At 45.6% G+C, this 12,692-nt stretch overlaps 1 protein-coding gene across 4 annotated transcripts in view; it reads left to right on the forward strand.

Moving 5' to 3' along the window:
* The window catches only part of LIMK2 (LIM domain kinase 2), a 54,319-nt gene that overhangs the window by 21,694 nt on the left and 19,933 nt on the right, over positions 1–12,692 (forward strand). For 2 of the 4 annotated variants that reach the window (XM_053369236.1, XM_053369240.1), the window contains one exon: positions 6,187–6,322. The exons of 1 other annotated variant lie outside the window; for it this stretch is intronic. In XM_053369236.1, the coding sequence (XP_053225211.1) occupies positions 6,187–6,322 (136 nt within the window). Of the gene's footprint in view, positions 1–614; positions 945–6,186; positions 6,323–12,692 lie in introns of those variants that run through there. One more of the 4 variants, XM_053369238.1, reaches the window with a different exon arrangement.

Here is a 12,692-nt window from a genome sequence, read left to right on the forward strand (position 1 = left end):
TCCCGTTGTTCGGTCCCAGCTCCTGCCAACCTAGCAGTTCGAAAGCACGAACTGCAAGTAGATAAATAGATACCACTCCGTCGGAAAGGTAAACGGCTTTTCCGTGCGCTGCTCTGGTTTGCCAGAAGCGGCTTAGTCATACTGGCCACAGGACCCGGAAGCTGTACGCCAGGTCCCTCGGCCAATAAAGCGAGATGAGCGCTGCAACCCCGGAGTCGTCCGCGACTGGACCTATTGGTCAGGGGTCCCTTTACCCCTTTACTGAGGGTTATATCCCATTTCCTTGGCTGGGAAAGGTGAAGATGGTGTTGAGGAGCCACCATTGCCACCACAGAGTCAACTTGACAGTGAGCTCTGATTACTGGCTCGACCCTGCAACTTTGGACTGCTGTGGTGCGTTGGTTTGTGGTTTTTTTGCGGAGGAGGGAGGTTTGTGCCTTGCAGGTCTGTGAATTCCACCTTTTGTAAATGAGTTGTTGCTATCCCCTGCTAATCATGTTAACTATCCACCTCACTCCTGAAAAGAGGAGCTCCTCCTCCTGTTCCCTCCACCCTCTACCCTTGGGCTAGAACTGGAGGAGGAGGAGGAAGCTTGACAACAACTGCTCTAGCCTTGGGCGGGCACAAGGCTAATGACACTGCTCTCCCTTGAGGGGCTCCCAGTTGAAACAGCCTCCTCCTAAGGCTGCTGCTCCCCTTGCGACCATGAGAGCCAGGGGAATCCCAGCGGAGAGCAACCCGCCCAGGACCTGGCACTCCCCTGCGCTAGCAGCAGCGAGGCACCCGAATCGGCAGGAGGCAAAGTGAACCCTTTTCCATGGCCGTCTTGGCTGCACGGTAGAAGCCGTCAAACAGGTTTGCGTCTGAGCTGGTCTAGCCAGCACTCCGGAGATGGGAAGCTACTTGTCTGCTCCACCTTCCTTCCTTCCAAAGGAGCCCTTTCGGTAAGCCATGCTCAGTATGTGGCCGGGGGGGGCGGGGGGACAGCTTCCTCTCCACCACCCCTCGCCCCACTCCTACACTGTTAGGTGTGTTTCTACCCAGTAACCTACCTGCCTGGTAGAAATCTTTCAAGTAGGAGGGCACAGTCTGTATGCTTTCTTACCTGCTTAAGGTGGGGTGAGACGTGATAGGTTGCTAGCAGCGTTTGCAGGTTCATTTGGGTGTGTGTTGTGTTTCAACCTACAGCACCTGAAGCCTCACGTCTTGTTTGCCGGTGTGGTGTGTTAAATGATGGCAGGAGTTGTCTAATAGAGACCTTGTGGCCATAAAGTTCGCTGGGTGACTTGGGGCCAGTTTAAGTCAGAGACTGTAGGAGTGATTCAAGCTGGTGCCATACCTATCGGATTTCAGATGCATGGATGAGCTGAGTACTGTATAGCTTTTGAGCCGGGTTTCCATAAACCTCTTTCGTTTCCAAAGCAGCCCCCTCGCCTCCTGGATTATTGCTTGTTTTAAGCCTGTCTTTCAAGTGAGCACCAGGCGCCAAGCCCTTAACTCCCACCTTGAGGGGTTTGTTCTCCTCCAGGAAGCGAGTGAAACTTGTGGCTAGTGGTGAGGCGGGTAAATTGTGTTGGAATCTCATTTAAAAAATAGGGTGCCACAAGGCAGACATGCAAATGATTAGGAAGAACTTGGGGAATCTGCTTTTAGGACTTGATCCCTCCCTATGGTGTGTGTTACTTTATTTGTTTCATTTTATTCACCTAACAATCTAAATGCCACCTGATTTGTAAACAGAACCCCTAAGCAGTTTGCACAAAAGCAAACAAATAAAACAAGCATTAAAATGGTCAATGGAAAGCAAAGTTAAAAATAGGTATTTTGAAATTTTCAAAATATAATTAAAGCAAACAGTTAAGATGCTGACAGACAGTTTAAAACACATGCCAACATGTCTGGATGGGTTTGCCTGAATGAAAACGTTTTAAGCAGGCACCTAAAGGAATGCATCCGCCAGATGTCAATAGACAGTGAGTTCTAATAGATCGATTTCTTACAAACCTGGAACAAATACTATGGAGCACCTGCAGCCGTGCCAGTTCAGCAGTTCCGAGCAGTCAGGTGGGCATTAGTTTCTCACGCGTGCCCTTACACAGTTAGCATAAAAGTTATCCAGTGTCTGTTAGAATATGCCTCCCATTCTCCTTGTGTGCCTGCTCCTCTCCTCCCCCCACTTTAATTGCAGCTGCTTCAGGAATGTGCTTCTGACACAGGACAGACTCAGAAGCATTTATTTCATCACAGGCCCCCAGTTCCATCTGTATGTAGAAGTGGGAAAGATTCCTGCCTGAAACCCTGGAGAGCTGCTGCCAGTCAGTGTGGACAGTACTGAGCTAGATGGTTCAATGGTCTGACTTGGGATAAGGCAACTTCCTATGACTTTGTAATCTGCAAGAGAGCAAGTACTTAGATTTTATTTTTAAAAAAACCAACATTAGCCATGAGCTTCTTGAGTGAGGGTGTGGACTTAGGCAAGCTATCATTTCTGAGCCACTCCTCATTCCCATCTGAAATAGGGTCTGCCTTAACATGGTGACTGTAATGATTGTGGAAATACTCACACGGTGTGCTTTGAACACTTAGGAACAGCACCGTAATCCTGCTCTGTCAGTTGAGCATGAGACTCTTACAGGGTTGTGGGTTCGAGCCTTACATTGGGCAAAGGATTCCTGCATTGCAGGGGTTGGACTAGATGACCCTTGGGATCCCTTCCAGCTCTGTGATTCTATGCAGTGCATAGCTATGTGTGAAGCTAAAGCACTTGTTATTTCTGAGCCGGAATTTCACTCACATTCTGAAGCAGCCTTGGGAATGTGCACTGGGCTTCTGCAGGCCTGGGCGGACTTCTGTGAATTTGCCCTGCCTGGATTTGTTTACCGTGACGTCGCAAGGGACGGGTTTTCTTAACGCGCCTCAGCCCCTCACCTTTCCCCCAGAATTGTGTTGCAGCAGCAGCAGCAGCAGCCCCCTTTCAACTTTCCTCAGCTTCCTAGAATTTGTAACGTGCAACCTCTGTAGATAAAGCAGCACAGGATAACCAGCTTTGGCAAAGCAAGATTGCAATGCCTAGAATTTTGCTCAGTGGACGAGAGCTGCTCTGGAACTCCTCCTTTAGTTTCCGGTGTCCTGAGCAACCTTCCCCAACCTGGTGCCCTCCAGATGTTTTGGGCTACAGTTCCCATCAGCTTAAGCCAGTACAACCGTATTATGGTGGGGCTGATGGGAGTTGTAGTCTCAACCATCTGAATAGCACTTAGGCTGGGCAAAGGCTGAGCAGCCAGACCTGGACTACAACCCCCAGGGTGCTCTGCAGCCAAGAGGATTCCTAATACTATGACAACCAGGGGTACCAGCATCAGTGTGGAGGAGAACTTGAAGCACCTTCAGGAGGCTGCTCGGCACCCGGTGCTAGAGCAAGCACCAGCAGCCATAGTGGCCCTGTTGGAGCCCACAAGTGGTAGGGAGAGCCCTGAACGACAGGGCTATCCAAAACTCTCTCTCCAGGTAGAAATTCAATGCACATACTGAAAAAAGCACCTGTTCAGCCTTGCTAACTGGGGTTGGTGGAAGTAGTTGTCCCACATGACCTTGCTGACAGGGGCTAGTGGCGGGAGTTGTGCAAAACACCTGGAGGGCACCAGGCTGGGGACTCAGACCTCTAGGACCAGCTTGTCAGCTGCTTTCCCCACTTCTAAGGAAAGGGAGGAGGGTGGGGTGGAGGGATGAGCAGAGTTTATGGTTGCCCAGTCATTGCAGGAAGCGTGTTCCTACTTGGAATGTGACTAATGGCATGTGCGTCACCCCAAACAAGACCTTGCCCAGAGGTCCAGCATCTGAACCTGTAGCTAAATCTTGGAATTTCTGCCGGGGTTTGCTGCACGCTGACAAGCATGTATTTTGGACAAACCATTCAGGCCAGTGGGAATCTTAAATACTTGCTTTCTCTTTCCCCAAGTCTTGCTGTTGTTTTATCTGGTGCAGTGCCAAGAGTAGAGCACCTTGCCTCTCTCAGAGTGACAGGCACAAAGGCTATCCTCTGCTATTTAACAATTCCAAATGTTTTTTGCTGCTGGACAGATAGGCACCTCCTTGCTCATTGGTCCCACTTGCCAGGTCAATCTTATCAACTAAGTTACAGGCTAGAAGCTGAAGGAGAGGCAAGATTTGATGCTTCCAGGCACGCAGCTGCATGCTGAGGAGGCGGCGTTTCTATAGTAGGGTTAGCTCGCTTATCTGGGTAAAAGTTGGGCAGGGCCCACTGGCTTATGTATAAAAACACCTTAGTAATTACCGGTAGCTAAGCACTCCCTTCCTTATTCAGCCTAGGGGAGGCTGCTTTAAGACCGTAAGCAGCAGCCTGGGAGAATCAGGCCAAAGGAAGACCATATAGTCTAGCATCTTCTTCTCAAAGGGACCAAATACCCCAAAGAACCTAGGAATCTAGATAGACTGCCGCTAGCCCTGGAGGTTCCATAAGAAATAAGAAGAGTGTTGGATCAGGCCAAAGGGTGCCCCTCTGTCCTCACAACAGCCACCCAGCTGCCACACTGGGAAGCCTCCAAGCAAGGCCTGAGTGCAGCAGCAAGCTCCTCTCCTGTAGCTTCCAGCAACTAGTATTCAGAGACATACTGCCTCCAGCAGTGAACATTGCATATAACCATTGTGGCTGCTGGCTATAGGCATCCTTCTCCATGAAATTTGTCTAGCCCTCTTTTAAAGCCATCTCAGTGGGTGTCCATTTCTTGCGGGACTAAATTTCAGAGGTGTGAAAATTTGCTTTCTTTTCATATATGCTAAACAGTGTTCAATAGCCTAGTCATCATTTGGGATCCCCTCTCCTTGTGCCACCAGAAAATGAAACACAGTTCAAAGCAATTGTCCCAAAACAGATGGTCAAAGGAAGCTTGCTCTCTCCTGTGAGAAGGACTTGGAGGGTTTTCAGGAGAGTAGTTCAGGTTGCGCACCTGGGAGGTGGTGATATGCAGAGCCTGGTGATGCTGTGTCCATTGTTGCACCTGCCTTAGAAATAGCATTATAAATCACTGGGCAGATAGTTATACTCTGACCTGCCTCCTGGCCCTGTGGGCTAGGGACATTGGTTCTGTGTGCATGGACACCTGGCCTTGGTGCTATGTTCATAATGGTCCAAGGATCATGAGTTTTGCAGTGGGGGGATCAGAGGCCGTCCTCTTGTCCTGGAGAGTGACCACCACCTCAGCATCCAGGCTTCCTTCTCCATGCTGCTTTCTTGTGGGCCTCAGAGGAGTGCCTTCATCCACCCATCCGCAGATCACTTTTGGGACAGCCTTTGTGCAACCTGGTGCCCTCCAGCCGCTCTGGACTACAACATCCTCCAGCCCCAGTGTTCCACAGGTCTGAGCAACTCTTCCCATCTGCCCCAGCATGATATGGTCATGCTGGCATTGGGCTCATGGGAGTCGTAGTCCAAAACAGCCAGAGCTCCCCAGGTGGGGTCCAGGGAGTTTGTCTGGAGACTTAAATCCAGGTTCTTCTGGCTTCCTTCCAGGCTTTTTATTTCTGTGCTGAGTAGTATATTAGCGTATAGAGAGAAGGGAAGTCTTACCAAAAAATGGAAAGTTGGTAGAGTTATTGCAAAGTTTAACTATTATGTTAGGTTTAAAAACAGATATATATGTCATGCAGTGGCCACCCTTATTCTTATTGGTATTATCATTAGTTGGTATTAAGTGCTGGCCCTGATCAGAGTAGACCCATTGAAGTTAATGGACAGGCTCATTAATTTCAGTGGGTCTGCTCTGGGCAAGCTGAATGCCACTTAGTATTATTTACTGCATTTATTCATTGCTTACTACATAGACCAGTGGTGTCCAAACTTTTTTCACAAGGGCCAGATTTGATAAAAGTGGCTGTGGGGGCCATCCAAAGTTGTTAATTGAGGTTGTTGAGCTTTTTTTAGGGTTGGAGTTGTTGAGCTTCTTTTATGATTGAAGTTGTTGAGGTTTTTTAGGATTTTACCCCAGGAAATAAACTGCCATATGGGCTGGATTAAGCCGAACGGTGGGCTGGATTAGGCCCCCGAAACGGACTTTGGACATGCCTGACATATCGCACCCCAAAGGGACTTCCCTTTACTCCATAGCCTGGCAGGTTGCAGGTGGACAGATGTAGGTCTTACCTTCCATCCTTTGTTTTGCCTCCTAGTTGCTCCGAGTGCCAGGACCTCCTCACAAACTGGTACTACGAAAAGGATGGGAAACTCTACTGCCACAAGGACTACTGGAGGAAATTTGGCGAGTCTTGCCACGGCTGCTCTCTGCTGATGACTGGGCCAGTCATGGTAAGGATTTGGCATTCTTTCTGTTTCCCATTCTGAGTATCCCTAGAATTTTATATTGTGAACAACCCTGAGACCTGTGGGTATAGGGCGCTATACAAATGATGATGATGATGATGATGCAGGATGGGGAAAACTCAGCATCCGAAGCCTCTGCAAATCTCCACTAGTTCCTCTGTGTTGGTTTCCTGCTGCTTTAGAGGGTAGGACCCCAAACCAGTGGATTTAAATTACAAGAAAGGAGATTCCAACTAAACATTAGGAAGAACTTGCTGACTGGAAGAGCTGTTCCACAGCAGAACGGACCACCTCGGAAGGCAGTGGGCTTTCCTTCATTGGAGGTTGTTGGTTGGATGACCATCTGCCAGGGATTCCTTAACTGTGATTCCTGTTGGACTAGATGACCCTTGGAGGTCCTTCCAACTCTGTAATACAGTGACTGAGCAAGGTTAGGATCCAAAGGCCTAATGATGACATTAGGCTGTATTCTCCCCCACAAAGTGTGTCTTCTGGGAAGGGCCTGGCAGGAAGGAGCAGCAGCTTTGTTGTGAAATGTTTTGGGATGGAGCACAAGACGAAAGTGTTTCCTGTTGGGCCTCCAGGCTGTGCATGCCATAAGGCACTTCGCCTTTGTTCTTGGGACTCAGGCTCCTGTCTTTGTAATACGATATTGAACCTCTCAACAGGTTTGGCAAATGGAAGATTTTTTCAGTGGGAGGTGTATCCTTTTGCAAAAAACCCAAAGGAGCATTCTTTTTGCTTCCAAACAGTTCCGTTATTGCTATTGCATTTATATCCCACTCTTCATCCAAGGAACACAATTGTGGTGATGTACATGGTACTTCCAGGGGGAAGCCATGGCTCAGTGGTAGAGACCCTGCTTTGCATGCAGAAGGTCCCAGGTTCAGTCCCCAGCAGCATCTCTAGGTACAGCTGGGAATGTCCCTTACCTGAAACCCTGGAAAGATGCTGCCTGTCAGTGTAGACAATACTGCGCTAGATGGGCCAAGAATCTGAATCAGTCTAAAACAGCTTCCTATGTCGTGTGATATGGTCAGTTTATTTATTTACACTTACATCCCATCTCCCATGGATGCTTTAGCTGAGATTTCTGCATTTCAGGGGGTTGGACTAGATGACCCTTGGAGCCCCTCCCAAGTGTACGATTCTGTGTTTCTATTTTTTTAAAAAAATAATATTTATTGAAGTTTCAAATAATTACAAAAATAAGGGGAAAAAATAAAACAAAAAATACAAAATACTGAAAAATAAAAACAATTATAAACAAATCAATCCTCCCATTCCTTATCTTTCATTGGCTTATTTCCCTGACCTCCTCACACCTCCCTTTTTTGTATTCTAGGTCAATTATCCATTTCAGCAAATCCTTTCCCTCTTTTCAAATTATTGTCCTGTAAATTTATCTTGAAACTAATATAATTTTACTTTCCCTCCTTTCACGAATTAACAGTCTATTTTTCCTAAGTCTTTATAGCATATCTGCTAAAGTCACATAGATTCATTTCAACATGCTTCTAACATTCATTAATTTTACAATGTTTCTGTAAATAGTCTTTGAATTTCTTCCAATCTTCCTCCACCGACTCTTCTCCCTGGTCTCGGATTCTGCCAGTCATTTCTGCCAGTTCCATGTAGTCCATCACCTTCATCTGCCATTCTTCCAGGGTGGGTAGATCTTGTGTCTTCCAATACTTTGCGATGAGTATTCTTGCTGCTGTTGTAGCATACATAAAGAAAGTTCTATCCTTCTTTAGCACCAATTGGCCGACCATGCCCAGGAGAAAGGCCTCTGGTTTCTTCAGAAAGGTATATTTAAATACCTTTTTCATTTCGTTATATATCATCTCCCAGAAAGCCTTAATCCTTGGGCATGTCCACCAAAGGTGAAAGAATGTACCTTCAGTCTCTTTACATTTCCAACATTTATTATCGGGCAAATGATAAATTTTCGCAAGCTTGACTGGTGTCATGTACCACCTGTATATAATTTTCATTATATTCTCTCTTAAGGCATTACATGGCGTGAACTTCATACCTGTGGTCCATAACTGTTCCCAGTCAGCCATTATAATGTTGTGTCCAATATCTTGTGCCCATTTAATCATAGCAGATTTCACCATTTCATCCTGAGTATTCCATTTGAACAGCAAGTTATACATTCTTGACAAGTTCTTAATTTTACGATCTAACAGTTCTGTTTCCAATTTTGATCTTTCCACCTGGAAGCCAATTTTTTTGTCCAAATTATATGCCTCCATTATCTGATAATAATGAAGCCAATCTCACACTCTATTTTTTAATTTTTCAAAACTCTGCAATTTTAATCTGTCTCCCTCTTGTTCCAAGATTTCCCAATATTTCGGCCATTTGGCCTCCATATTGAGCTTTTTCTGAGCCTTCGCTTCCATTGGTGACACCCACCTTGGGGTTTTATTTTCAAGCAAGTCCTTATATCTTATCCAAACATTGAACAGTGCTTTTCTGACAATATGGTTTTTAAACGCTTTATGTGCTTTGACCTTATCATACCACAGATATGCATGCCACCCAAAAACATTGTTAAAACCTTCTAAATCCAGCACGTCAGTGTTCTCAAGAAGCATCCATTCTCTCAGCCAGCAAAAAGCGGCTGATTCATAATAAAGTTTTAAGTCTGGCAGGGCAAATCCACCTCTTTCTTTAGCATCAGTTAATATCTTGAATTTTATTTGAGGTTTTTTGCCCTGCCAGACAAATCTAGAGATATCTCTCTGCCACTTCTTGAAACACTCCGTTTTATCTAATATTTGCAATGTTTGAAACAAAAACAACATCCTTGGCAATACATTCATCTTTATCGCAGCAATTCGGCCTAGCAATGATAACTTCAGGTTTGACCATATTTCTAGATCCTTTTTCACTTCTGTCCAACATTTTTCATAGTTATCCTTAAACAGATTCACATTCTTAACAGTCATGTTAACCCCTAGGTATTTCACTTTCTTAACCAGTGTTAATCCTGTCTCCTTCTGAAACCTTTCTCTCTCTGTCACTGTTAAATTTTTCTCTAAAACTTTAGTTTTCATCTTATTCAACTTAAATCCCGCTACTTGTCCAAATTCTTGGATCAGTTCCAGTACTCTTTTGGTACTACTACTACTACTACTACTACTACTACTACTAATAATAATAATAATAATAATATCTTTATTGTCATTACCCCCTCTCGGGGACAACAAAATTACTTGACTGCTCCATAAAAACACTAATTAAAACAATACAGTATAGTACAGCAAGGAAGATTAGATGACTTTCAAAGTCCAGGCTTCCCATTCAGGGCCGAGATCGCTCTGGAGAAGAAGCTGTTCTTAAGACGGCTCGTTCTTGTCTTCATTGTCCTGTATCTCCGTCCCGACGGCAGGAGCTCGAAGAGACAGTGACCAGGATGCGATGGATCTTTTACTATGTCCAGTGCCTTCCTATGGCACCTTGTGGCATAAATCTGCTCTAAGGTGGGGAGTGGGCAGCCAACAATGCTCTCTGCTGCCTTAACAACTCTGCACAACCCCATCCTGTCCTGGGTAGTACAGCTTCCGTACCACACACATAAGCCATAAGTGAGCACGCTCTCGATGGCACAGTGATAGAAGGCAAGCAGCAGTTTCTGCGGAAGATGGTTTTTCCTTAGAATTCTCAAAAAGTACAGTCTCTGCTGCGCCTTCTTCACAAGCCCCCTTGTGTTGACACTCCAGGACAGATCCTCTTGTAATTCAATTCCCAAAAATTTGAACATTGTTACCCTCTCCACACAGACCCCATCAATTAAAAGTGGCTGGACATACTAGATTCTGGCTCCTGTAATGTCAATACCAAATCATCAGCAAATGCTTTCAGTTTGTACTGTTTAGCTCCAACTTGTATACCTTTAACTGTTTGGTCCCTCCTAATCATGTTTAAGAGAACTTCCAGGACCGATATAAAAAGCAATGGAGAGATTGGGCAACCTTGTCGTGTTCCTTTCTCTATCTTAAATTCTTCCGTCACTACATTGTTCACAATTAATTTAGCTTTTTGTTCTGAATAAATTGCACCTATACCATTTTCAAAACCTTGACCAACCCCCATCCCCTGTAGATTTTTCTTCATAAAACTCCAAGAAATATTGTCAAAGGCCTTCTCCGCGTCCACAAATATCAAAACTGCTTTAGTATTAATATTCACTTGTAACTTTTCTAAAATGTTAATTATATTCCTCGTGTTGTCAGACACGTGTCTGCCCGGGAGAAAACCAGCTTGGTCTTTATGAATTTCTTCTACTAATACCTTTTTTTAATCTTTTAGCCAAAATATCTGCAAAAATTTTGTAATCCACATTAAGCAAAGATATGGGGCGGTAGTTCTTAAGCTGTGTCTTCTCAGACTCTACTTTCGGTATAAGTGTAATGTAAGCTTCCTTCCACGACTCTGGCGCCCTTTTCCCTTCCAATATTCCATTACAAACTTCTTTTAGTGGCTGTATTATCCATTCTTTCAGGGATCTATAGTATCTTGAAGTCAGTCCATCCGGTCCTGGAGATTTGCCCAATTGCATATTCTGGATGGCCCCTTCTATCTCTTGCTCCGTTATTTTATAGTTCAACATTAGCTTATTTCTCGATTCTGTGTTTCTATGTTCCCACAAAGTGATGTACATGGTACTTCCGCTCCTCATTTCATGTACCCAATGCCTTTTGAGGGTAGGCTAGACTTGAGAAATACAGTGGTACCTTGGGTTAAGTACTTAATTCATTCTGGAGGTCCGTACTTAACCTGAAAATGTTCTTAACCTGAAGCACCACTTTAGCTAATGGGGCCTCCCGCTGCTGCCGTGCCGCCGGAGCACGATTTCTGTTCTCATCCTGAAGCAAAGTTCTTAACCCAAGGTACTATTTCTGGGTTAGCGGAGTCTGTAACCTGAAGCGTATGTAACCTGAGGTATCACTGTAGTGACTGGCCCAAGGTCATCCAGTGAGCTTCATGGTTGAGTGGAGATTTGAACCCTGGTCTCCCAGGTACCAGTCTGACCCTCTAACCACCACTGCAGTATACTGGTTCTGCATCATCCATTGCTGGCAGAAAGGACACACTTCCTGTCATTCACTCTCACCTGTGTGTGTGTGAACATATCTGTGCACAGGATTGGGCCGGAGTTGTAGAACATTGTCTCTGGGCTGAATGATGCAGGGGCTGGTGGGAACTGTAGTCCAAAATGGCAGGAGGGCACCAGGTTGAGTGAGTCTGCACTGAAGTGTGGGACTGAGAGCCAGCGTGGTGTAGTGGTTAAAGCATCAGTCTGATTTCATCTTGAGCTCCATGGAGAAATAGGTGGGATATAAATGCAGTACATTAATATAAATATATAAAATCATTCAGAACAAAGTGAAGGTATCTTTCTTCTGCCTGCAGGCAAAACTCTCCATGTCTTGATTTAAAGCTTATTAGGGCCGCTAGACTAGACAGCACTTAACTCTGAATCTGAGATGCTGTAGAAAGTTAAGAAACAGGTCCCCAAATTCATGTTAGGGCTGAAGGTGGAGTCCTGAGTTTTGAAAGGTTGAAGACAACTGCTGTAGGGGAAACTGCAGGCCGGCAGCTCATTTCCCCTAGCAAGAGGCTGTGTTCATATTTTTAAAAATGCTTTTTGAGACCCCTAGTGGATTCTAGGGGAAGCACAGCCCCAAATACCTGTCCTGTATTCATGTACAGTATATGCTATTACAGTGCAATCCCAACTTATACACATTTAACTTGTGCCATTTCAACCAGCCTGTCTTCAACCAGGCAGGCTGATTGAAATGGCACAAGTTAAATCCAAGCCAACCAGATGCCCCAGTGGCAAACCCACAAGCAGGCCCTGAGCACAAGAGCCCTCTCTCTTCCTGTGGCTTCCAGTGCTTGGTATTCAGAAGCATTACTGTGGAGGCAGAGCATAGTACCCACTGACAGCCCTCTCCACCGTGAGTTTGTCTAATCCTCTATTAAATCTATATAGGCTGATGGCCATCATTGGCTCCTGTGGGAGCGAGTTCCACAGTTTAACTATTAAGCCCCCACATGAGACAGGTAACACCCACACTCTTGCAACATCCTCCTCTTCCTCCCTTCTCTCACATGCTTTTAAGTTAGGCCTGCTTTTCCAGGAGCACCCGAAGCAACAAAATGCCCCTCCAGCCAGCAATTGCAAACCTTGGTTTGACCCTGCGGTGTGCTGTCCGGTTTCAGGAAAAGGGTTGATGTGGCTAATGCACAGTTGAGATTTCTCTCTGGACTTTTCTGGGTCTGAAAGCACCTTTGTTGCTTTGCTTTTGTCTGCTCTCCACCTTGGCTTAAACCT

Source organism: Podarcis raffonei, chromosome 16 (genome assembly GCF_027172205.1).
Source record: "Podarcis raffonei isolate rPodRaf1 chromosome 16, rPodRaf1.pri, whole genome shotgun sequence".
In the NCBI taxonomy this organism is placed as follows: Eukaryota; Metazoa; Chordata; class Lepidosauria; order Squamata; family Lacertidae; genus Podarcis; species Podarcis raffonei.